The sequence below is a fragment of the Anopheles darlingi genome, chromosome 2, assembly GCF_943734745.1.
Source record: "Anopheles darlingi chromosome 2, idAnoDarlMG_H_01, whole genome shotgun sequence".
In the NCBI taxonomy this organism is placed as follows: domain Eukaryota; kingdom Metazoa; phylum Arthropoda; class Insecta; order Diptera; family Culicidae; genus Anopheles; species Anopheles darlingi.
In genome coordinates this window covers 49,547,507-49,571,067 of record NC_064874.1, presented here as the reverse complement: position 1 = coordinate 49,571,067, position 23,561 = coordinate 49,547,507, and the positions used below count along the sequence as shown (strand labels likewise).

Below are 23,561 nucleotides of genomic sequence, written 5' to 3'. Positions count from 1 at the left end.
CCATTCGATCTCGGCCCCGATCGGCGTGCAACGCACAGGGCCAGCACTGACTGTTGCGTGGATGTGGACGACAAACAGTTACCCCGCAAAGGCATCCCACGAGCTGGCTCACGAAGCTGCTGCTGCTGCTGGTACTAGTGCTGCGGCTGGGGATCTCTTCTGCAAACAGTGCCCCAGCGGCCAAAACAACATCCCAACCTAGCAGGGGCTACTCATGCGTGACGCGTCTATCGGTGGTGCGGTCTATTGGTTTACTCGAGCTATAAAACCTACTCGCACCCATATGGGTAGCTGCCTGTTTGAACAGGCACCAACCTGCAGCGCTCTAGGCACGCAGTTCGCGGTTGATTTGTTTGCCGTTTTCGGACGGGACGGCCAAAAGGTCCGAAACGGAAGTCTGTGGGCGAAAGTAACCTACTAGAGACGACTGGCACTGTGACGCGAATGGTTGACACTTTGGCTACTTCTCTGCACCATACGCGTGGAGGTATCATCATACCACGGTTCTGGTTCGTCATCATCATCATCAGCCCCAATTTGAAGCTTTTTGGCTAAATATTTGCTAATCCAAATTTCGGGTATCGCTCGTCAACTCGTCCGTCTGACCACCAGTAAATCAACGCTCTTCTGACCGTCGCTAGACTAGGACAGAAATGGCCTCATCCCACTCGGCGTCGGCCACGTTCACCTGTAGGCGAACCGACCCCAATACGCCTAGAGACCAATCGAACGCGTTTGGTGACAGAGACTCAGACGGGACTGAATGAACCCACTCAGGCCCCCAACAAGTACGCCTATCCGTGACGCTCTGCGCGCTCTCTCGAAAGCCAATTAAACTGATGACACCTTCAATCCGTTTCCGAGATAGCGAAAGCCACCGGACACCGGAGTATGGGAGAGCACGGGAGACCAGCAGACACACGGCAAATGCAAAACACGCGGCCGAGAGATTAATGGCCAGCGGTAAAGTGTCGAATTTCGAAGACGACGACGACGACACGGCACACGAGTCTTACATGAACGTTCGGTTTTCCCCATAAATCACCAATCCCCGTGGCAACCCACAAGGCAGAAGCAGCGGAAGCAGCAGCAACATTCCAAAAGTGGCTGAAACAGCAGCAGCACCACCACCAGAGGATGACAGGTGGGATGCCCGATGCGAGCGAGCGCCATAAAGTTCCAGAGCAAATCGAGACCTTCACATAGCCGATGGCCAAGTGAATGAATCCTACGATATTGTTATGCTCCTCTGCCGAAACCATATACATGTTGTTGATTCCTGTTTAGGCAGTGACTCCACTCATTGATAGCTACCCAAACATTCCACGCAATTTCTCGGACACCGAAAGAAACTCACATTTATTGGGATCGCGAATCCTGAACGCGAATACATTGGAGAGGGAAGTGCGCTTAGCGAGGGGCGAGACTCGTTAGGGGGACCAAGGGTACGACGTAGTCGTCTCAGTATTATCCCAACACAAAGCCCTATACAAAGAATACAGGCGTACATCGTCAATTTTACGGACTTCTATCCGTACATGTGCTGCCATGCCAATTCAACTCCCAAGGAGTGAGTCTTTTCCCAAAGAGAAGTGTCCATTTCCTCGTGCATTATAATCACAAATCCAATCAATAATGCTGACCAAGAAGACGACCAATAACCCGTTGCACATCCTGCACAGCTGCACCTCGTATTCGACTCTCTCCCCCAGCAAAAAGGTCATTAGACTACGACGGCTACGAGATCGCGCTTGTAACGCTGTGAATTCTAGGACTGGTTTATGGCGAGCTGCGTTGTGGCTAGGAAGTCTGTCGGGCCAAGACATTCAGACACACACAGACATCCCCCTGCTGCTGCAAGCTGTGTAATAATCTTCTCTGCGTGGGATGCCCACGCTGTGGTACAAGGCATCACACGGTGCGCAAATTGGCTGCGCGCCCCGATCTGGCCCCGAGTGCAGTTGTCAATGGATCTTGTCCATTACTTTTGCCCGCAGACCGCACGCACCGTGCGCCAGCCAGCCTACAACAACGTGCATGATGCGACCGTTGTCGTGATGCGATGAGCAGTCCAGTCCAGGGTTGGTCATGTGTCATAAATCAAGTCGCCTTAAACTCTCTTCCGGTCAACACGCCACCGCCACGCGTTTGTACAACGCGAAACGCTCTTTTCCTGGTTTCGCGACCCGGAGGGACTCGCCGAACCCGGGATTTGGCATTAATTTGTAGTGAAGCCGGCCATCAGAAGGAACAAGCAGCTCACCCATCGTCGTCAGCAACACTTTAAGCGTAATTGTGCCCGGACGTGGAATGTACCAAATCCATACAAAACAGCCGCCGCGCGTCACTATAGACCGAGGGTTATCCGGAGGGAGGAAGAGATAATTGAATCATTTGTTACCTTCACTCCCGAAACCGACGTGAAAACCTGCCAATGGAGCAACAATGCTGGCGTCTGGCCGTGTCTGCCCACGTCAACTATGTCGGCACAAATAACATACCACGTCGCCGCCAGACGGACCACGGGCCATGGGCCGAACATGAGACGACTAGACACTGACGACTCACTCAAATCACTGATCATCTCCTCCACAGTCGTACAGGCGGGGAAGAAGTTTGCGAACACGTCGGGGCTCTTCTAATCTCCAGCTCCAAGACCCGGTTGGGAAAGGTAGACAGGAATTCGTTTCTGTGCCTTGCCACGCCATCGTGATAAGACCACCGGTTGTTGGCGGCACCGGACTCTCTCTCTCTCTCGTTCTTTCACCGTGTGTCCGTATTATCTCTTTTCTCGTCTCTTAACCATCACTCGCGTCAATCAATCGAGAGTCCAGGCTAGGTTTAGTGTGCAAGACGAAGGCAAATAAATCATTTTCCCTTTGCCCAGTACAGCCAGGCTGTGTGCCTACAACAATGTGGAAGAGAAGAGCCGACACAACAGCTCCAGCTATAAAGCAGCAGTATGTTCGATGTTCTTTGCATCGTTGCGCAAAACCCACTACTAGTTCCATACCAGGAGAGGATCATTGGACATTCTGGGGCTCTTTCATTTCATTTTGGGCACGATGCCCACGGGCGATGCCCAGCATGCCCTCGCGAGTCGCGACACATTACCGAGAGAGCCACGGTTCCTGGCATTGCTTTGTCTTCCACCAAGGCATGGAAGAGGTAGGATCATTATCGTGTCCCTGGTGTGGTGCACATGCTGCATTGACTTCACGAATCTCGCCTCGTTGCTCGCTCGATGCACTTCACAGAGAAAGAGAGAAAGAGAGAGAGAGGCCTGCTGTATGTGGGCTTCTGTCGTCTGCGCTTCTGCCTACAAGGTCCGGCTCAAGGAATGGACTCGAAAAAGACAAGTCAGAACCAGCAAACGGCGAAGAACTTTGTAACCATTCCGCTGGCAATGACGAAAATGATCATGACGCAGATGCTGATGGCGATGAGGATGCTGTGATTTAGGTTTTAATTTCAAAGCAATTTTACGCCTAACATCGGCCATACCCTTCGTTATGCTGCTCGACGCTCACTCACTAGAACTAACCTCTGCGATTTCGACTCAACGACGACGACGACGACGACCAACGGTTCTTTCGCCTGCAAGTGGCCGTCGATGTCGAGTCGACTACTGGTCCGAGAGAAGTCGTTGACGTCAAAGGGCGGGCAGCCGGACGCAACGTAACGCTGCTGCTGTCGAGACAAGTCCCGGGAATGGAACATGAACTTGCTGCCGCTCATTGCAACGCCATTTTGCGGCAACCACCGGTCCATAAGTCGTGTCTCGTCTCTTTATGTAGCGTCGCGACGTCGGTACAGGACAGCAGCAGCAGCAGCAGTCTAGCAGCAGAGGGCCGATGATGCTGGGGCCGTTGTCTAAAAATGGCAATCGGAGGCAGCAACCGGTTTCAGGGCTCCGGTTTCGATTCTCGGATGGCTAGAAGACTACCGCTGCAGTTACACGGTACACCTCCTCCAACCGGTCATTGCGGGTGGAGAAAGTTTAGCATTTAAAGTGGCCAGAAGTCGTACCAAAAGAGCCCTGTTTGTCAAGATGAGACATCGATAAGCGAGCGAGCGAGCAATGATGGTGGTTGAAGTGCAGCGATTACAACTGTGATTAATGTCGCAGACAGGGAACTTGAGTTCGAGGTTCTTGCTCCTACCTTTAACAATGAGATGAGTGAGTAGCTCAATGATCATAGCGCAGAATGAACGCTTACACTCGCCCCCTCCGATGAGCGCTCGATGAGTCAATCAAAGGGGCGACGTCGTGTGGGAACAGAGGCGTTATCCAGTGTCATCGAACGCAATGGCTACGGGGCAGCGGGGATTCTTCGAGGATCGATCGGTTCCAAGCGCTACAATCACCCGTTCGTTACGGTTCGGATACTACAACAGCAGCAGGAGCAGCAGCAACAGCAGCACCAACGGCAACAGCGCCAGAAACCTGACTCGCATCCCACGGGCGAAACCCGCGAGGAAAATGATCTCTTCCATGAGGTCCGATCGGCCGTATGTAGCGAATGCATTTTCAAGGCTTCATTCGCTTCCCTTCGCCTCGAAGAAGCTCGATAGTAACGGTGTGCAAGCGACTGAAGCGATTGAACCGACTACGCCCGACAAGTTGACAGTCGGTCTGTCTGGAAGTCTCGTTGGCCAAAGTATCGTAGCGATCGTTGGATTTGGAAAGTAGAAACGCCAATATTGACCCTTGCGTTTGGAGGACGCTACGGATTAAGCTTTCGGTATTGATTACCCTGCGATGCGTTCACTCAACCAAGCTGCCTTCTAATGACTCATTTGAAGGCAGAAAGAGAGATAGAGACCTCTTACCGATAGTCAACTCTCCATTCGCTCAACAGCCGGAGTCTAGCGAATAAGAAACGAAAAACGCTGATGGCGCTACAAATGTCGAACAAAACGCCGCCATATTGACTGCCAGCGAGCCAACGCTGGGTCATGAATGGGCTAATGATATTTTAATAAATTTAGATGAATTCAGTGCGAATGAAGGAAGCTGCCGAAAGCGGACCTTCTGCCCTGGCGAAGCTGAAGAGTCCTCTAAGGTTCTCCAGATAGTCTCTACTCCCCTCCGGTCCGGTGGTAGACATTTGTTGTTTCGTGCGAGATAAAAAGATGAAACATCGATCCCGTGCGAGGTTCGCGCGCAACAATAGAGTTCGCTAACTGCTGCTGCTGCTGCTGCTGTTGTTGAAGAAGGCCCCATTCTTCCATTCTCTTCCTCTCGCGCGCGATTCTTTGTTCGCCCTTTCTTCGAACCATCGAACGGGATGGAATAATTTACGGGCAACATAAGGTACCGCGCGCCATGTTGCTGCTTCCTCTTCACCAGATTCCTGGTTTTTGCTGGTAGAATTTATCATGATTTTTTATGCAAATTTGAAGTTCCTCACGCAAGAGCGAACCACCGCCACCACGACTACGCTCGCTCTCCACGCACTAACGCACGACTACATCATCATCATCATCATTCGCCGATATCGAAAAAGACGCCACAATAGACTCGTCAAAGATAATGTTTTCGCCCAGCGGAAAAGATGATGGACCGTTGGCCCCAGTGGGAATATATCTCGCAATCCGTTATGTGCCTAGGTATGTCTGCTGAATGCTGGCTGTTGTTACTGCTAAAATATGCTCGCTCATCCACACTTCTTCACGTGACCGCATAAAATCGCAAGGAACATCTTGCGCAACATCAACACTCGACTCGAAGCTTTTTCCGACCAACCCCATTTTCATGCTGCGCGATCAACATTTGCACTATCATCATCATCATCATCCGGCATAAATTAGAATGGCGACGATGGTTTAAATATTCAATTATCAACCCAATAAAGGTGCCGCGCTCCCGGTGAAGCAAAGGAGCAGCAATAAAATTGAGAAGCTCGGTCTGGTTGGACTTGACATCATAAACACTCAGGTTCCATCCACAACTGCCGATCATTAGCGCGGCAGCGACCACAAAGGACACACCCGCCTCGGGACGAGATATGAGGGGCCCAACACTTTTCCCATCAGGCTAATCACAAAAGTCAAGGTTAAGTACCAGACCGTGCTGCCGTCGTCGCCGGTCCTTGCGAAAAGTTGTCATCTTACAAACAACCTGGTCAGCGGCAATCGCGCACCAGCTCCGGATAGTGCTGTCTCCATTCGGGGTTCCAGCACAACGGCCAACATAATGGAGACGATGAACACGAGACACGACGAGGCAACGATTCCGACGTACCAGACTGATTCCGATGTAAAAACCCGATTTAAGGGCCTACAAACGATGTCACACGGTAAACCCACGACATAAGACAAGCTCTCTCTCTCTCTCTCTCTCTCTCTCTCTCTTGGGCCGGCTGGGAGCAGTGGGCTGGTTTTGTTACCAAGTGGTTCCCGGAATCATACGACAATGTACACATTTGCATAAATTCCCCCAGGGGACCAGCATTATGTTCTACGGTGTGCGGTGCAGCGAGGCCGGCATTTACACGATAGCGTCCGTTTATGCGCTTATGAAACCCACCAGCCTGTCGCACCAGCGGCCCAAAAACTGACCGAAACTAAACACCGCTGCATACCATTACCACCGCGGAGGGAATGCCGCGGGGATGGAGTAATTTCCATTTCATTCGAAGACACCTCGCACCAAAAGGGCACCTGGAAAGCGAAGAAATTAGTAGAGAGAAACAGAGAAAAAGGCGACGTGTGAATGTCACAAAACAGAAATATCGAATATCACGGGTGCGCGTAATGCGCGTACGAACGAAAGACTTGATCAGCGAGCAGCGACATGTCAAGAGACGAACCGCATTCGATCGACTTTGATCAATCGTCCATCACTCGCCGGCACGTTGTGGTGTGCTGCCGTTTTGTGCTGTCTCGTGGTGCGTGCTGGTGGAATTACCCCCGTTCTCGAGAGCGGCTGGCGCCACAACCGAGATGGTCGATCGGTAATTGGACAAACCTCGGAATGCAGATCGGATTACTCATTAGGAAGCGATTTGGATAATGAACACCACCACCAAGCCGAGTCGCGGCTCCGGAGTTTACCGTTTGCTACCGTGAACGGTCCCTGCGGGGCTTACCGAGTTCAGTAACCGAACAGCACACGCCAGAAGTTGCCGGAGTGGCCCGGAGTGGTGTTTTGTTTCGGTATGTTAAATAGATTTCAATTCAAACAAAATGTTCCACATTCCAGAGTAGCTCCAGCGCAGATGCTTAGCGACCCACAACGAGCAGGTCATTTGGTGGCTTCTGTTTCCCTCTCCCTCGGGGACTGTCATTTGGAGGGCACATCAGGTCCCTGTTGCAGTACTTCATCCCTCTTCAAACTATATTAGCAATCCGAGGTTCATAAAATGTTAAGATGATCGCAAAAAGTTCCATAAATGCAGCAACTCCAAACCAATCAAACGTTGCTTAAGATAACTCGTTCGAAATAATTTAAAATGATCACGAATGGATCACGATCCTCTTGTGGCCGTTTGCAGCTGGTAGCACGCGGCCATGACAGTTTGAATCGCATTAAGCTTATGCGTACACCGTTGTAGGTGCAGGACCACCCCAATCTAAGGGGATCGGGGGATGGTGAAGGATGAGATTAAGGGCGCAAATCAGTTTACTTTCACCTCTCTCTCTCTCCCTCCATTTCTCTTGGTCTCTCTCAGCCCCCAAGAGACGCCAGCGCGATTCGATTCACTCGAACGAAAGCCCCGCAACCATGGCGAATGGCGACGGCGAGAAGGCTGGACTAGTAGATCGACAATCGGATTTTAAACATCCAACCGGCAAGTCCTGATGCGTCGTCCAACCGGGGGGAAAACGCTGGTGTCGGCGAGAAAGGCGTTTCGTCTCTATTCCTCCCCCTACCCCGGGGTTCCCGGTTTTCCGTGCTTCTCTTCTTTTTTCTTAATGCAGTTTCGCCTCGCTTGTGTAAATCCCTGGGACCGGATTTCGGGAATGCAACGAGTAAGAAATTACTCGTTCCGCAGCAGTCGCGCCGCCGCCGTAGCCGTGGCCGCAATTTCCCGCCGAAAACCTCCGAAAGCCAACTGACGTCCCCACTTCACTTCACTGACAAGCGACGGGGCACCGACACCGGACACACACTTGCGGCGCTCGACACTCGCCCGGTAACGGAATTTGACATGCGTAAAGAGTTAATTACATTCTTTTGCTCCGAGCACCGAGCAACGGCCATCGGTCCATGTCCACCGCACCGCACCGCACCACACCACACCGCATCTGTGGCGCGATCGACGACCGTCGACCATCCAAAACCGTCCGGTGCCGTGGTGGTGCTGGAACCGTGGAATGTTCGGAAAAATCAAACGGTGCGTAGCTGCTGCTGCTGCTGCTGTTGCGGGCTTTGGACAGTTAGTCTACTCGTCAGACACCCAATCTGCGATTCCCAAAGTGTAAACTCGAACCCTTTCTGGACCCTGGAGTCTGGAACCGAAGTGGGCACGCGGCTGCTACCAGGGTGCGCTGAAGGTTCCGATGATTGATGGAAAACTAAACAAAAGCTTCACCACGCAGACGCACCAACGCAGACAGACAAACACAGGCGGCTACCACCCCATCCCCTCGGAACCTCTTCGGATCTCGCGCAAAACTTTTACAAAACAAACCACCTCAGAGATGCTGCTGCTCCCTTTCATGTCCCGGAGGAGAGAGAGAGAGAGAGAGAGTGCGCGCGTTCGGTGACTTGATGATGGCTTGATGATGAACCTGCTCGCGTTCTGGTATGGCGTAAAAGAAGCGTCAAAGCAGCTTCTCCACAGGCAGTCCGTCCGCGTGTCAATATTGACTAACCATTCGAGTGAATGTTGTGCAAACAATAACGATCGACACAGAATCTGGGAGAACGAAGAAGCTACCATCCGCAGGAACAAAACACAATGCAAGAGGTGCAGATGCACGAGGTCCTACCAGTGCGAGATGCTGCACTGGGTTGAACGGACTTCAAATTACGTTCCAGACGACAGAGATGTCCATCATTGAGTTTAAGATTTATACGGAAAGGTTGATGCACATCCTGGAAGCTGGTACTTTGAATGATCGCGTACGCTGGTGTTTGGATTATTTTTAGAAGATCTAGCGATTTATTGCGAACACATACAAGCGGATCGACAATGCAATAGCCCCTCGGGAGGGAGGCATTTCGAACCGTCTAGTCCGTTCCAAAAACAGCAAGGCGCCCATGGGAACTAGCGTTGGGTAACGAATTGGCGGCCAACGCGGAAACAAGCTTCCACCGGAACAGACTGTGACCGGAGACCGGGCTTGCAGCAAACATAATTTTCCACGCATTTCGCTTTAACGATCCAACCCTACCCCCGATCGGTCGGAGAAAACGAAAGAAAGGTTTTGCTCTTGCCATTCCATTTTTTTTGCAAAATGTTCCAAAGGACCATAAAGTGCACCAACGCAGGAGGATAACGTCTCCTCACGTCTGACCGCAGACCAGATTTGATCGCAGCAACGCCAACGGTTTTCGGGTTTGCAATCACTGCAATCAACCAACACAACGATTTCTGATTGCGATCGTGCAAGGTCCCGAATTGGGTTCAGTTCTTCAATTCGCCCTCGACCAAGCTTCTGATGCTTCATCAAGTCAGAGGACCAGAGCATGGGGAACTGAGCCGTTGGTGCACCTGCTGTGGTTTTGCTAATAGCTTGAACGAATTCTGATTGAGCGCCAGCCAGAAGTGTCAGAATGTGTTTCGTCCGTTCGTTCGTGTATTCTTGAGGCGCTTCACGGATTTGCTTTCGTTCATCTTGATCTTCCATCGATGAAGCGATTAAGCGAGGGAAAGGCAGAAATGGCATAATCTGAACCGATCCCGGGCACAAAGTTATCCCCTGTGGCTTTTGGTGGCCATTATGATGATGATTGAGTTTTGCATCATATGTGGCCTTTTGCTGGCTTCCATTTTGGAAAGGAACCTGTGTCCTGCATCATTCTGAGGCACGAGCATCAAGCACGAGCAAGGAAAAGGAGCAGAATGATAATCGAATGGAGCATAAATAACAATCACTGAATGACAGAACATAACGATCGTTTCGGTTGTTTAAATATGAGTTTAAGTTATTTGAGTTGGAAAAAGATCGGAATATTACCTAGAACACTGAGACTCAGGCCGCTGCCGGGGCGCCCATTCCGTACCGCGTTCGGGCTAGCGGACGCACCGGCATATCCGGCGGAACCGGCCGCCGTAAGCGATTTCCGCAAACCATCGGCAGTAGCGCTAGCTACCGCACTATTACCACCAGCCCCACCAGCACCACAGATGGCGCCATCCGGTGCCGTCGCACCCGTTGTCATGTTTATGGGCATCGTTCTGACCACACATGTGAATCGGACATTAGGTTCGTTGTTGGCCGTTGTTCAAGGGAACGGGTCGAGCATCGTATTCTCAAGCGGTTGATCGCGATCGCGTCTCGCCCAGAGCACCGATTCCCAATCCTTGGTCGTCGTTGGCGCACACCGCGGACACGCGGAAATTATCATTCATCGGAACGAACGCTCGCGCTCGCGCACCGAATAGCACTCCACCGGACGGACCTACACTGGATTATTAATATTATTATTATTATCGCTTTTATGCTTTTTCTTCTCGCTCTTTCTATTCTTTATTACGCACTACTGCGCGGCTGCTTCTCAGCCTTCAACTTCGCTACGCAACTTCCGGTCACGATGCCGGTTCACACACACACACACATACACACTGACACACATACGCACTTATATTCTAGACACGCACTTTACACTAGGGAACCGGCTCCCGGGGGCCATAAAACAACACTACACTTTGCTCTAGAAACACGCGTACCGTGGCCTGTTCGGGGCCACACGTTGTTTAGCGTTATCAGGCCTTCTACGATCGACGGCTATAGTTTCAGCCCTGAGCAGCCCTGGCTGTCGAAGTCGAAACTAACTAGCTCCCCATGTGATGGAATGGAAAAGAAAACTCGATTAACGGTCGTCGATTGGCCAACATGCATCGGAGCAGGCCAAGAACTTTTTTTAAATGGAACCGCGAGCAGTTTAAGCATCATCGGCGAGCAACAACTCACGACGAAACGCCTCCTACAAAATACAAACACACATACACGCTGGTATGCACACACACAAACACACACAGCCACGGACACGATCACAGGATGGACAGACAGACGGAGGATGGGCGATGATAATACAGATCTCCATCCACCTTCTCTCCTTTGATCGTTCCTTTCAAACCATGCTCGCTGGTGATGCTTCTTCGCGCTTCGCTTTTGAGACGATGATTCAGACGAAGGCAACGAACCCCGAGCTGGCTGTGCCTTCCTCGAGGGCAGCATCCACACACACACACGCCTTCGGAGCCTGTCGAGAAGAAGAAGACCGTGGAGCTTGTCTGCAGACGCAGAACGTGTCTGCAAACTCTTCTTGCCTTCCTCGAGTGTTCGTCTTCTGTGTACGTTCACCTTCCTCTACCGAGTCTGTCGATAATCTCGACTGCTGGACTCTCAGTTTCTTCCAGCGAGTTGGGCTCTTTAAGGCTAGCGGCTGGCGTGCGTTGTCCAAACCAAAAAGCCCAGTTAATTATTCTGATGAACTATCGGGCTTCGGTCCTACTCCTTTGCGGGATGAGACGGGGCGTTTTTGTTTGTGTTCCTGATGTCACACTAAAAGCACTCGAAGCACATCAGCATTATCGTTGCATCAGCAGGAAGCAGGACCATGAGTTAAGGTTGTTACACTACCTGCTTCCTGCTCACTTTATGTTTAATTTGTGGTCGCCTTCTTACGCACTTAGGCCAGCAAATTGGATTTTTCGTTTATAGGTTGCGCGTGTTTCTGGTAATAAGCAAACGGACACACCCCATCGTCGTCTACTGCGCGACAACTGTCTGCGACCGGTCACCATCAACGCTGCTCTTGGGATTTAATTAAATTCCATCCAAATGTAAACAACCGGTAGCGGTGTACACTAGGTTAGCGGGCGGGGGGTGCCGGACGCCATTGTATACATCGTGCGTCAGCACGCACTTTGGCACGACGCACTTGATCAAACCAAACGGACCCGGCAACAAGTTTATCGGGAGCACTACCCTCCTCGCCTTCCCGACAACTACAACAACGGAAGGAAATGAGAAAATCATAGAAATGACCGGACAGTAGCGGCACCACTGATCAATCGATCGATCGATCGATACCGCATCCTCACACAATGTTGGTTGTTCCAAGGCCCAATGGTTTGCCCGGAAACTACCCGACGACGTGCTAGTCAATTATTATAAATTCCTCTTATCAGTATACTAGCACAAGAACCACTCACACGAAAACACACACACTCGCTTAGATAGGGTTTGATTGGCTTCGAACACCCGGCACACAACGGAACGAAACCGTGCAACGATGCTGCTAGACCGATCGGCCGCAGGTTCTTGGCTCTTTCCTTATCAGCGACTCACTCAACCGAACGTTCTTCTTTCCAACTTTGCTCCAGATGGCCACATACCGTACGTACACGGGATGAAGGATTATTTCTTGATTCTTTTTTAAACACGCGATCGACAAACGAACGAACGGAAAGACTGCGCGAGCGACAAACACGCGTAGACGACACGCGTTGTCCACAACGGTCGGGTTGGAAATGAGCGAGAGCGACGACGCTCGCAAGCACCTAACCCGCTGAGACACTGACGCTATCAAGGTAAGGGCACTATCGTGGAGCTCGCGTCGAGTAGACTCGTAATGCAAAATGCTCTGCATCTCGCATCTGCAGAGTTCGAGGTTGACGCACGAAGCCCTCAAAGATTCTAAAGCCCTTGACAGTCAACTTGGTCGAGTTTGTTTTAATTTCAAGGGTTTTAAATTTCATTCAAATAATACACTATTGCACCATATTTATATTTTTTATAGCTTATAGCTGCAAGCGTTTTCTTGAAACAAGGGTTTGTTTGAAACAAAACTCGATTGAAATTTGAAGGGTTTTTTTCAAATGGAAAATTGAAATACGGTTTCAAAGTACACTCGAGTGTCCAGCGAGCGTCGAGTACTCGCGCGAGTACGGCTGACTCGAATTCCAAGATAGTGCCCCAAGAGAGCAAACAGAGCGGTTCGGACGCCGATAGCGAGAGAGAGAGAGAAAGTGCGCAAGGTGGTTGGAACCATCGCCGCCATTCTCTAAAACCGGCATTAAGCCTTGCCGTGGAGCCCTGATAGCGAATATCGAATATCGAGCATTGAAATCCAACTTTTGCAACTAATCTACTTGATTGTGTTTGACGATCATTTGGGCGATCATTTGAACGATGACGATTAAAATGATATTTTGCAACTTGGGGCAGCAGAAAGAGTTGAAGAGAGTCAACGGAGCATGTGAACCGGTTGTAAAACGTGAGAGAACCCTGAGCTGGAGAACGACGAGCGTATGATCGTTCCCCAAGAGAGGCACGAACGTGTATTTTTTCTCTCTCTCGCGGTATTTTGAGGTACGTTGTACGAGAAGGAGGCTTGCCGCTTTACCCTTTCACATGGAGCATAAACCTGCTAGTAAGGGCGTCCCGATATTCAATGTGTATCAACATCGAGATCCGTTTTTTTTCATGATTGTTTCGATTAATTTAGACCGAACCATATGTGACCATTTGTTCGTACGCCTGAATGCTCTTATCTAGCACACCATGAGTAGCACGCATGCAAACTAATCCTGGTCTTTCCCAATTCTGAAAAAGATGATGCCCTCCTCACTGATAACGGTACCCCGATACACCGGCGAGGTGTACCAGCAGCAGCAGCAGCAGCACCTTGAGTACCGGGAATTATCACTTTTAGCGCCATCTAATCTATTCGTCTATTGCATTACATGACTAATGACGGTCCGCGATAAGATAGCCTGATGTCATATATCTTGCGCTTGGATATCAGCACGAGGAATCATGGGATTCCACGCCAATGATTAAACTGGAGGACGCAAGGCGTTGATGCAACAATTTCCCTTTCCACGTGATTCCAGGAAAGCAGCAACTCGCGCAAGATTACCTCGCCTCTCTAGGTTGCAGTGTATCGAAGTTTATTATTAATCAATTTACACCCATTCGACCGATGTGCCATGTTTTTGTACATTGTAGCGAGACGAACCAAGAAGTGTAGTGCAGCTGCATAAATTCGCATCCCAGCCCCCAGGGGGAGGGGATTATGCAAGACGAGGTAATACAACGCTAGTTTGCGATCACATTACAACAACCTAAAACAAGCTCTCCAAAGTCCGACCATGCCTCTTGTTGCCTTGTGTTGTTGTTGTTGTTGTTACTGATGGGATATGATAATAGGGCCCTCGCTACACGATCAACCGACCACGGAGCGGGTTCTACGATCGATTCTGCTCCAACGACGTCGTAGGCGTGAGCCGTCGTCTCCGGCGATTGATCGCCAATCGGTTACGAACTGGAAATTGCATCCCTTCCTTGTACCCTCCATCGTCGATGCACTTCCACTTGAAGCAGCCCTTTCGCATATATGACTCAATCCCGGTGCTGGCCAGGCACTTTGTTCTAGAAACACACTGGCACCGAACGGAGCGCGGTCGAACCGGTTCGCTGCAAGCACCGACAGCGCACCGCAACAGACTCGCTGACGACAGCGCTGATCGACGATCGAACGAGGGACATGGGGCCAAGCTCGCGTAAATGTAACAGTAATGGATCAATGGATCGACGACGACGACGACGAACAGCGTTCGTGCGAGTAGCAATCTCAGGAATAACAAGTGCGCAACAAGTGAGCGGTGAAGGAGTGGCCCCCGGATGAAGTAGAATGTGTAGCCGAGATTAACTGTCGAACTTAGAGACGACTGCCCTAGACACACAGTCTCCAACGGTGCGGTGCTGCAGTATGTTGCAGAAAAACAATCGCTAACGATCGACCACCGTCGTTCCATCGGTGCATTACCGAGCATTGGCGCACTGTATGAAACATATCGATATGTCAGCAAGCAACGAGTAACATACCACCGGGCGCAGTCTGTCAACTATTGTCGTCGCGGCGGTTTGGTGACAGTATTACGGTTGTCATTGCCTCGACAGGCATCACCGGTACAGGCGGCGCAAAAAATGATTTATCACCCACCGCCGGCGGTCGCTACTTTGCGGTCCCTTAAAGTCCCATTCCTCGCCCCAAGTGACATCTGTGTGGAGTGGAACAGTTCAGGAGAGGCGCAAGGAATCGCGCTTCAATCGATGACCGTTGGTGATCGCGAAGCAAAAAAAAAAAAGAAAATAAAAAGGAACCCCGACAAATAGATTACATTCCTGAGGGAGCACACACGCACAGCATAGCGCACGAAAACATGAAAACGCAAACAAAGCAAGAAAACGGTGTGGTTGAACGATGCTTGAACGAGAACACATGCCCAAGAGCCCTGATAACGCGGGCGTGGCGTGAAAGACGGAACGGGGAATCAGGGAAGTTGTCAGCGTGTCATGTCTTTATCGGTTGTTGGTTGTGCTAAATTCGTCGCTGGCGTGAAGATTGATATTACCGCGACCGCGAACCGCGTGTGGCGGTGATGGTGTGGTGGTTAACCTTGCTCGCGTGCTGTGAAGAGGACTACTTCGCGCCAGAAGGTCAGAATACCGCCCATCGACAGCCCACAGACGTGCGGTGCCGATTGGCAGATAATGTCTCACGGTCACACCGATCGAAGTGATCGAAGGTATTTACGAAAGAGAGAGGTATGCTGTGTGTGTGTGTGTGTGTGTGTGTGTGTGTGTGCTCATCTCCAATTTGCAGAAAGCATAATTAGGAGCAATTTGTAATCAATCAAGCGTGTCGGTGCAACTGCCAGCGTATCGTTATCACACGCTGCAGACGAATAATGATTAATGAACCCCGCCACCAAAGGGTGGCACATGGGGACGTCATCCTATGGTCCTCCCATCCTCCACCTTCGAACATTAATAATCGATGATTTCGTACATAATGATCCGGTAGGATCCGGGCAGTCCGTAAGTGCGGGAAATTAATTATTCAACAATCAAACGATAACGATATGCATATGTCCGTGTTCCGTTGGCCGGACACCGAAAACCGCGAACCACTGTCAATGTTTTCTGACACGCCAGCGGGGACCCCCTGAAAACGCGCGAGGCAACCTAATGATGATGCCGGAGATAAAAATGATGATCGAACATTGGCGATCGTTTTGGGGGTAAAAAACATGCATTTTATGACACGTGCAGCAGCAAGCAGGGGACTATTTTTGCAGCAGGCACCAGTGTGTACTTTGATGTAGCCTCAACCGAGTCGAGGCAGCATCCATCCAAAAACACGCAACATCCTTTGTTCGACTCTCAAACACAAGTAGGCTTGGCAGGATGGTGAGAAACCATTTATTGTTCGACACTTTGAGCGCGGGGCATGATGAATATCATAATTTGTTACAGCCCAAAAAAACCCGAACAACACCCCTTTTATGCTGCAGCTTATGCTCATTTGATAATGTTGGTTTGCGGATGCTGAAAGACCAGTTGCAGCCCTTCAAGCTGTCACTTCTCGCTGTTGCGGAACGTGACAGCCGACCACAGGATACACACAATACAATTTGCATTTACGTTTGCGCATCATCGTGGCCATCTCACCAGAAAGGACACCCGATAGAACCACTGAAGTGGTCGCGAAGCGAAACCGGTTCGAGTGCACGAAGCGAAAGTAGTGGCAGCCAGTCGAGCAATGAACGCCAACGAAACAACAGCACAACTTGCACCTTCGATCGAACAGATGGATCGTGATCGTTTTTGGCGTTTTTTCTCTCGTGTTTTTTTTTTTGTTTTGCTGAAAGTTCAAAACCGAATCATTAATCATTTTCTTGCGCTCGCAGACACACAAGGGGTACCACTTGGTTGAACGTGGTACATTTAGTTGCATCATGCCGGTAGTGCAGTGCATCGGTTAAATAATGTTCCAACGAACCCCTCGTTCTTGCGGCCATTTTCATTGAGAGAATCGGTATCACAAACTGTTACATCGATGGTCACATTACCGATAACCCAGTAGTACCCTTCAAAGCGCCGATCGCCCATCGTCAGCGAGACTAAATGAATCAAAATGGACCATCCTCGTGGGCAACGTTTGCTACAGCGCTCGATTGTTCGCGATCAATTAAGAACGAACAAAATCGATAACCGGAGCTCGCCGGGGGCCGATGTTATCGGTCTTTCCTTACCGAGACGATGGAACGATCCAGTGAGTTTCCAACCCCGGGATCGGGATTCTTCTTTATTTTTCCCATTTTAACGCCCTTTTTTCGATTTTCCATCCCTGCGGCCCTGCAGTTCAATTAAAAACTCGTTATCTTTCCCATTTTTTGGCGTTATCCTGGTTGGTTTTGTTCAAAGTGATGATCGTACAACTCTTTGCCCGTCCACCGTTGTGTGAAGATAAATGCTACACAGCCTGTGTTCCGGCCCTGTGTATCAGCTTCAGCTCCCGATGCTGCACTTGCACCATGGACCAACTTTAATGGAGCAGTTACGTTGGATAAAATTAAATTTTAGTCGCCTCGACGGACGCTCGTTGTCGCATTATTACCCCACGGTTGCCATTTTGTTTCCCTTGTGCTCAACGGCACAATCGATAATTTCACGGTCAAACGACGAAAGGTAGCGACGACGGGGACGGGGACGAGGTGGTAGCTGTTCGCTTGCCAGCTGGGCCAGGCCAGGCCGGGCAGGCTGGTGGCCGAAGGGCGCTGATAAATGAGCTGCGAGTTGAAGGGTTGGCTTCGCGGAACGTTGGAGGCCACCGCGCGAGTACGGTTTTGATCGATGCGATAACCCCGACATCGGCGGCCTGGCCTCGGGGCGTTGGGCGACCGCACGATAATTCGCGTTTCGCGCCCGCGGAAATAAGCTGGCCGAGAGTGACCGCGCGTCCAAACCGCGGAGGCTTAGCTTAGTATTCCAGCTACAATCTTCGCTTTGGAGAGGGGGTTACTATCGCGCACGAAAGTGATAGTAATTTTCTCACCCATTGGTTTGGGCTCTCCCCTCTGCCCTGGGACAAACAACGCCCTTCGAGTCCTTCGAGTCCTTTCCTCGAGACCTCGAACGTTAAGTAACGTTGGCGGGTTGATCTTTTTTTTTTGCGTTTTTTGATCTTTTCGGTCGCCGCTTGTCGAAGTGATTACCATCTCTCGGGGCACTTTTGGAGAGGTCTTTTGTTGTTCGAGTCCAGAGTAAGTGAGCGTTCTCAAGGTAGCAGAACATGGCGTAGCCGTACCTTGCGACAACGATTGCACACCGCACCGTGCTCTAGTGTTCGCAATTAACGCTCATGTCTGGTTACACTCAGCAGGACGCCTCCAATTGCGGACGTCGTCATTCGTTACAGCGTTGGTCTAGTGCTGTCATCCGTTGAAATAAAGATCCTAATCGAATTGTTAACCCACCAAACCGTGTGTGTGTGTGTTTGTGTGGCCTCGGAAAAGAAGTCTATCAGATCTTGACGCAAAGCTCCAAGCTTGTAGCGAGTGGAAACATAACCTCACATTCCGACAAACGGCTACTCGGCGAAAAGAAAAACACTTAACCGGAGGAATAATAATGGAGAGCAAGCAAATCATCTATCACGGCGTTATCTTGTTGGTTGTTTCCAAAATGTGTGCCATGGCCACCGTAGCCGGAAGCGGCTGCGGCGTGTTACGAGTTTAATTAAATTAAAACCCTTCCACCATCGCATATTTACGATGCTGCACGATTTGCAGGGCGGGAAGCTGCAGACACATACAGGCCAGACATCATAAATTAGACTTCCCATTTCGGGGTTGCGTTTGGTGAATGCAATTCAGCAGCACCACGATCATCGCGATCAACCCATCAGCAGCAGCATCAGCAGCAGCAACTGCAGAGACGTTCGGCTCTCCAAGATCAGATGCGAAAATTGATTTTGTTTTAATAAACACGCATTGTAAACGTTTTTCGCGCTCGCACTCGCGCCCCACACCCAAAAACCAACCTCCCTCTCGACCGATCCTCGGTTTTTTGTTCGATCGATTTGTGTTGCCGCTGCACCGCATTATTCGCCACATCGGAAATTGATGACGATCGTTTGGTAAAACATAAGCAAAACGGAGGGATGGATGAGGGGGACGGTGGACCGTGAGTTATATTGCGCTGACTCGCTGCTGTGGAGCTGGTTGGTTTTTGGAGGAGCTTGGACAATCCCACACAAAAAAAGGAACTAAACACCCTTCCCTCCTGCCAATGCAGACGGTTTAAGGAATTTGATTGATGTATAAATATGCCCGGTACGCGAGGCCAACCCCCGGATGGGCAGGAGAAGACGAACACAAAAACCAAAAAGTAGAAAGTGCTTGTAAATGTTGCGGTTTTTTGTGCTTTCAATGTTTCGAGGCTTGTATTTCGTACACGGCCACGGTGCCCCCTTTTCGGATAGCGAAAACAGTTTACCGGCGTTTGCTTCGATGGCATTGACATTGAGACATTTGAAGGTTTGGGGGGAAGCGGCTTCGTTTACTTGCCGCGTATCCTGATCGTGGATCGCGAGGATCGCGAAAGAAAAAAACGGAAGCAACATTGAAGATATTGATCGGTGGCGCACATCACCGTTAAAGGTGACAGTAGCATGAAAACCGAATCTTTCATCGCGAGGCGATTTGTGGTTTGTGTTGTTACGCAACCCGACGTTATCGATCGATCGAACGCAATTCGGTAATTCCCGTATTTCACGCTCATAAACGCCCCGCGTGACAATGATCGACGATCATCAGTGCGATGTAAAGGGCGTGTAATAATTGAAATGAAGTAACACCGTTGCGATATGAACGCAAACCCTGCTCCCTGCCTCTGTGGTTTTGCCCTTGCGTGATGCGTCCGAATCGAACGACAATCATCGCGGGTTGTAAGGGAACGGAGAGCGAGCGCATTTCGTAGGATAAACTTAATTAAAATTTCATATGTTCCAAGCGTAATGAGGAGCGCCATTTTTGCCGACCAGCAGGTTGCGGTTGCGAGGTGATAAAAAATAATTGTTTTTCCCTTTTCAATGAAGAATGGGAGAGAGGGCGCGATGGTTTTTGTTTTTTTTCTTCTTCTTCTTTGGTTTTTGTTAATTCATTTGCGCGATATCTCTTTTCGGAATTATGCTGAAGGCACTCGGCTGAAGGGATGTCCTTCAGCATTGAAATGGGGCCGCTCATCAGCACCGTCATCATTATTGTCGTAAAGAGCTATTGAGACGCTTGCGTCCGGAATGACAAATCCTCGAGTCACCCGGCCAGCGAGACGCAGTAGAAACCATGGAGACGCACAGTCTAGGGGCCCCGGTGAGACCCTGTCCAGCATCCGCAACACACAAGCAATCGATCGTGTCTCTCCCATATTGACTACGGCAGATTTAATTCTGTACTATTTTCCTGTTCAATTATTGATCGCCTTCGTTCCATCAAGGTGTTTCACGCACAAGCGGTCCTCCTATGCTATCCATTTGGCCCCGTGGGCCAGCATCCGGTAAAGGTTACCCAGACAACGAGGCCTTGATCACGGGCGTGCGCGCAAGCCACCAAATTGCCAATCTCCGGGAACAGAAGCGTGCGCTCGTAATACCCTGCGAATATACCGTGTCTAGGAGCATGGGAAATCCTGCAGCCAATATGTACACACAGAGAGATGGAGAGGGGCAGCAAGAGAGAGAGATAGAGAGACGGTCAAGGTAAGCACCGAAGCACCACTTCTTATGCCCGAGGCCCAACAGCATTACCAACGGAGCGACTCAACACAATACTCCGGTGACAACACGCGAACCTGCCACTATGTGGCCTCCGCGAGTATCCTGTGCACTCCGGCGCAGCTCTAATTATGCTTGCCACTGCCAGCCAGCATCTGCCAACCGATGATGGTGGTGGTGGTGGTGGTACCGGTGCCCGATTATTATCGTTGCCCGATGCCGCCCAGCATCAGCAGCTCATTATAGCGAGCGCTCCGGTCGGTTCTTATTTTGTTTTATTTCGAACTTTTATTCAATTTTAGCACACTGCGCGCGATTCCTCGGACCTCACAGCCTTTCTGTTTTCCAAAAGCTTGGGCTCGGCCAATGGGGGGTGGGGGGTTTTGAAAGAAAATTTTCAATTTTCTCTGTTCGACCCTGAAGCAGCGACCCGCCACAAAGCCATGATGAAGCACGTTCATCATCATCGTCGTACGGTTCGGGTTTGGTGCCGCAGCCGCTGGAAACGATATAGATATCGGTTTCCCCCTTGGCCACCACTTGATATGTTTTTTAATGGTCCTCCGTTCCTCCGTTCCCCGTCGTCGTTACTTCTGCTCTAGCCTATATATCACGTCCTGGTGGCCCCAAAAACTGACGATGGCCTCCTGGACGATGGTTGCTACGATCGGTCACGAGTGACACAATACCGACCGGCCAGAGGTAGGCCGGTGAGGCTCGAACGAAAAACAAAACAAACAACCACACCGACCGATCGCCAACAAAAAGCCAGGGCTGGAGGGAGCCTGAGGTGAGGGAGAGGGAACTCAATAATGGAATGATGATAATGATTACCGGTGCCGATCACCATGATGCTGCTGCCTGTTGCTGCTGCTGCTGCTGATGATGATGATGATGATAACGAAGATAATAAGCGAACGGGATGGATAAAGCATTGCACGGAATTCCGAGGCGCATTGTGCATGAGATGCACTCTAGTGGGACCGACTAGTGAAAGTGCATCCCGGGCCTTTTCCGAAGGACGCCCGTTGACGTCGCTCGCAACAGCTCGCAATAGGGTCAGCATCGAGGGGACGAAACATTGCCCTTGAGCGGTCGGGAACCGTTTTTTTTAAAGAACTTTAACCAACCGTACAAGCGACCCATTGGATCCATTGCTTCCAAACAGATCAAGTTACAGAATGTAAACATTGTTGACGCAAAGAAGCGTTCGTTGCTGTGAACATCTGCGCGAAGAACCCTTTGATCGGTCGATGGCCCAAGCCGCTTATCAAGGGGCGGCTTTTTCTGTCTTTTATTTTATTATCAATTTTTCGATGTTTTGAGAAACCAGTTAATGTGCGATGTTGGAACGGTTAACGGCAAAACAACACTTATCAGCGCAGACCAGACAGCAGCTGGTTGCCCTTGCGTGTTATCAGCACGTGGAATTGCGACAAAAAGATGGAAACAATTAACATCGAGGAAAGCAAAACCACCACCAACCGATCCGAAGCTCCGGGATTGTTGTCTTGACATTTCCTCGATTCAGACAGTAGCAGGTTTATCAAAAGATTAGCTGAAAAAACGCGAAAATGCGTTAACCCCGATAACCTAACACATAGTTCGGAGGGTCAGTAAAGAGATTGCGAACATCATATTTACCGAATACTGATCTCGTGCCGCCATCGTAATTCATGCCACGTGCCGGCACTGGCCGCGTTCCCATGCGGATTCGTCGCGACTTCCGGAACATGTTGCTGTCGTCGTGCTCTGTCAATCTCGCTGTAAGCCTGCTATCACTAAAGGTCGCAGCTAATGTATTGGGTAGCTACTATTGGTTTTCGAATGAATTGCCAGCTCACGGAATGCGCTTTGATTTGGCATGGTGATCACAGAACACAACACAACACACACACACACCCATACACGGGATGGTTATGAATCACGGGAAACTGCAAGAATTTCTTATTCTGACGCAATGGGGATTACTAATGGGCGCTCCATCCTCCCAAAAATACACTAATCAATCGCACCCCTTAGCAGCTCCGTTAACAACACACTACAGCGAGGACAGGAATGATCACGTTCTAAGCGACTAGCCCGGTCGAACACGAAATGAAAACAAGCCACAACAAGTTGCTAACCCGGCACGAAAACCGCTGGCGCCAGCGATCTGCAACACTACCGCGAGCGTCGTGTCGTCGAAGATGGAAGATCTGACCACCACCACTATAGGGCGCCGTATCACGCAAGTCGTCAATCGTTGGAGGAGCCTCGCCTGCTGCTGCTGGCGTTGTGCGCGAGTGTTTCGCGAACGACAAACCAATCGATACGAAACACACGCACACTCACACATCAGTACATCCGCAACCACCCCCGCGCCAACCGCCTGGTGACGCAAGTGATTACATTATATGGAACAATTCCCTACCGCCCCGGATACATACACATGGGAAGCGAACTGTCACACTAGACGCGTGCACACACCTTGGATAAGCCTCTGGATGAGCTGTACGAAATACGATTTGCGACTTCCTTGCTTGAATGCCCTGGGGTTCGCGGTTTCAAGGGTGATAACGCTCAATCACACACATGTACAACACACACAGTGTGTGCATCTCGCGTGCCATAGCAATACGATTAGGGCTTTGATAAGCATAACGAGATAGCGCGCATTTGAAGTGCGAAGTCACATTCATCGATTCGTTACGCCAGCTCAGGCGCCATCGCACCAATACTGTGGACGATGCGCTCGGCCGTCACCTGGACGGTGCGCTCCCATACTATCAGAACAGCTGTTTTGCCTTCTATATAGTTAAGCAACAACGACAAG

General features: G+C 50.4%; 1 protein-coding gene across 5 annotated transcripts in view; it reads right to left on the bottom strand.

Annotated features, from left to right (window-relative positions):
- The window catches only part of LOC125950007 (protein TANC2), a 100,967-nt gene extending 78,004 nt beyond the window's left edge, over nucleotides 1–22,963 (bottom strand). The window contains exons 1-3 of one of the 5 annotated variants that reach the window (XM_049677557.1): nucleotides 12,519–12,664; nucleotides 11,810–12,128; nucleotides 10,132–10,949 (exon numbers count right to left, since the gene is read on the bottom strand). In XM_049677557.1, coding sequence (XP_049533514.1) covers nucleotides 10,132–10,348 — 217 coding nt within the window. In that variant the 5' untranslated portion in view covers nucleotides 10,349–10,949; nucleotides 11,810–12,128; nucleotides 12,519–12,664. Of the gene's footprint in view, nucleotides 1–10,131; nucleotides 10,950–11,809; nucleotides 12,665–22,390 lie in introns of those variants that run through there. The other 4 variants (XM_049677555.1, XM_049677556.1, XM_049677558.1 and 1 more) reach the window with 4 other exon arrangements.
- Between the last annotated feature and the right edge of the window lie 598 nt (nucleotides 22,964–23,561).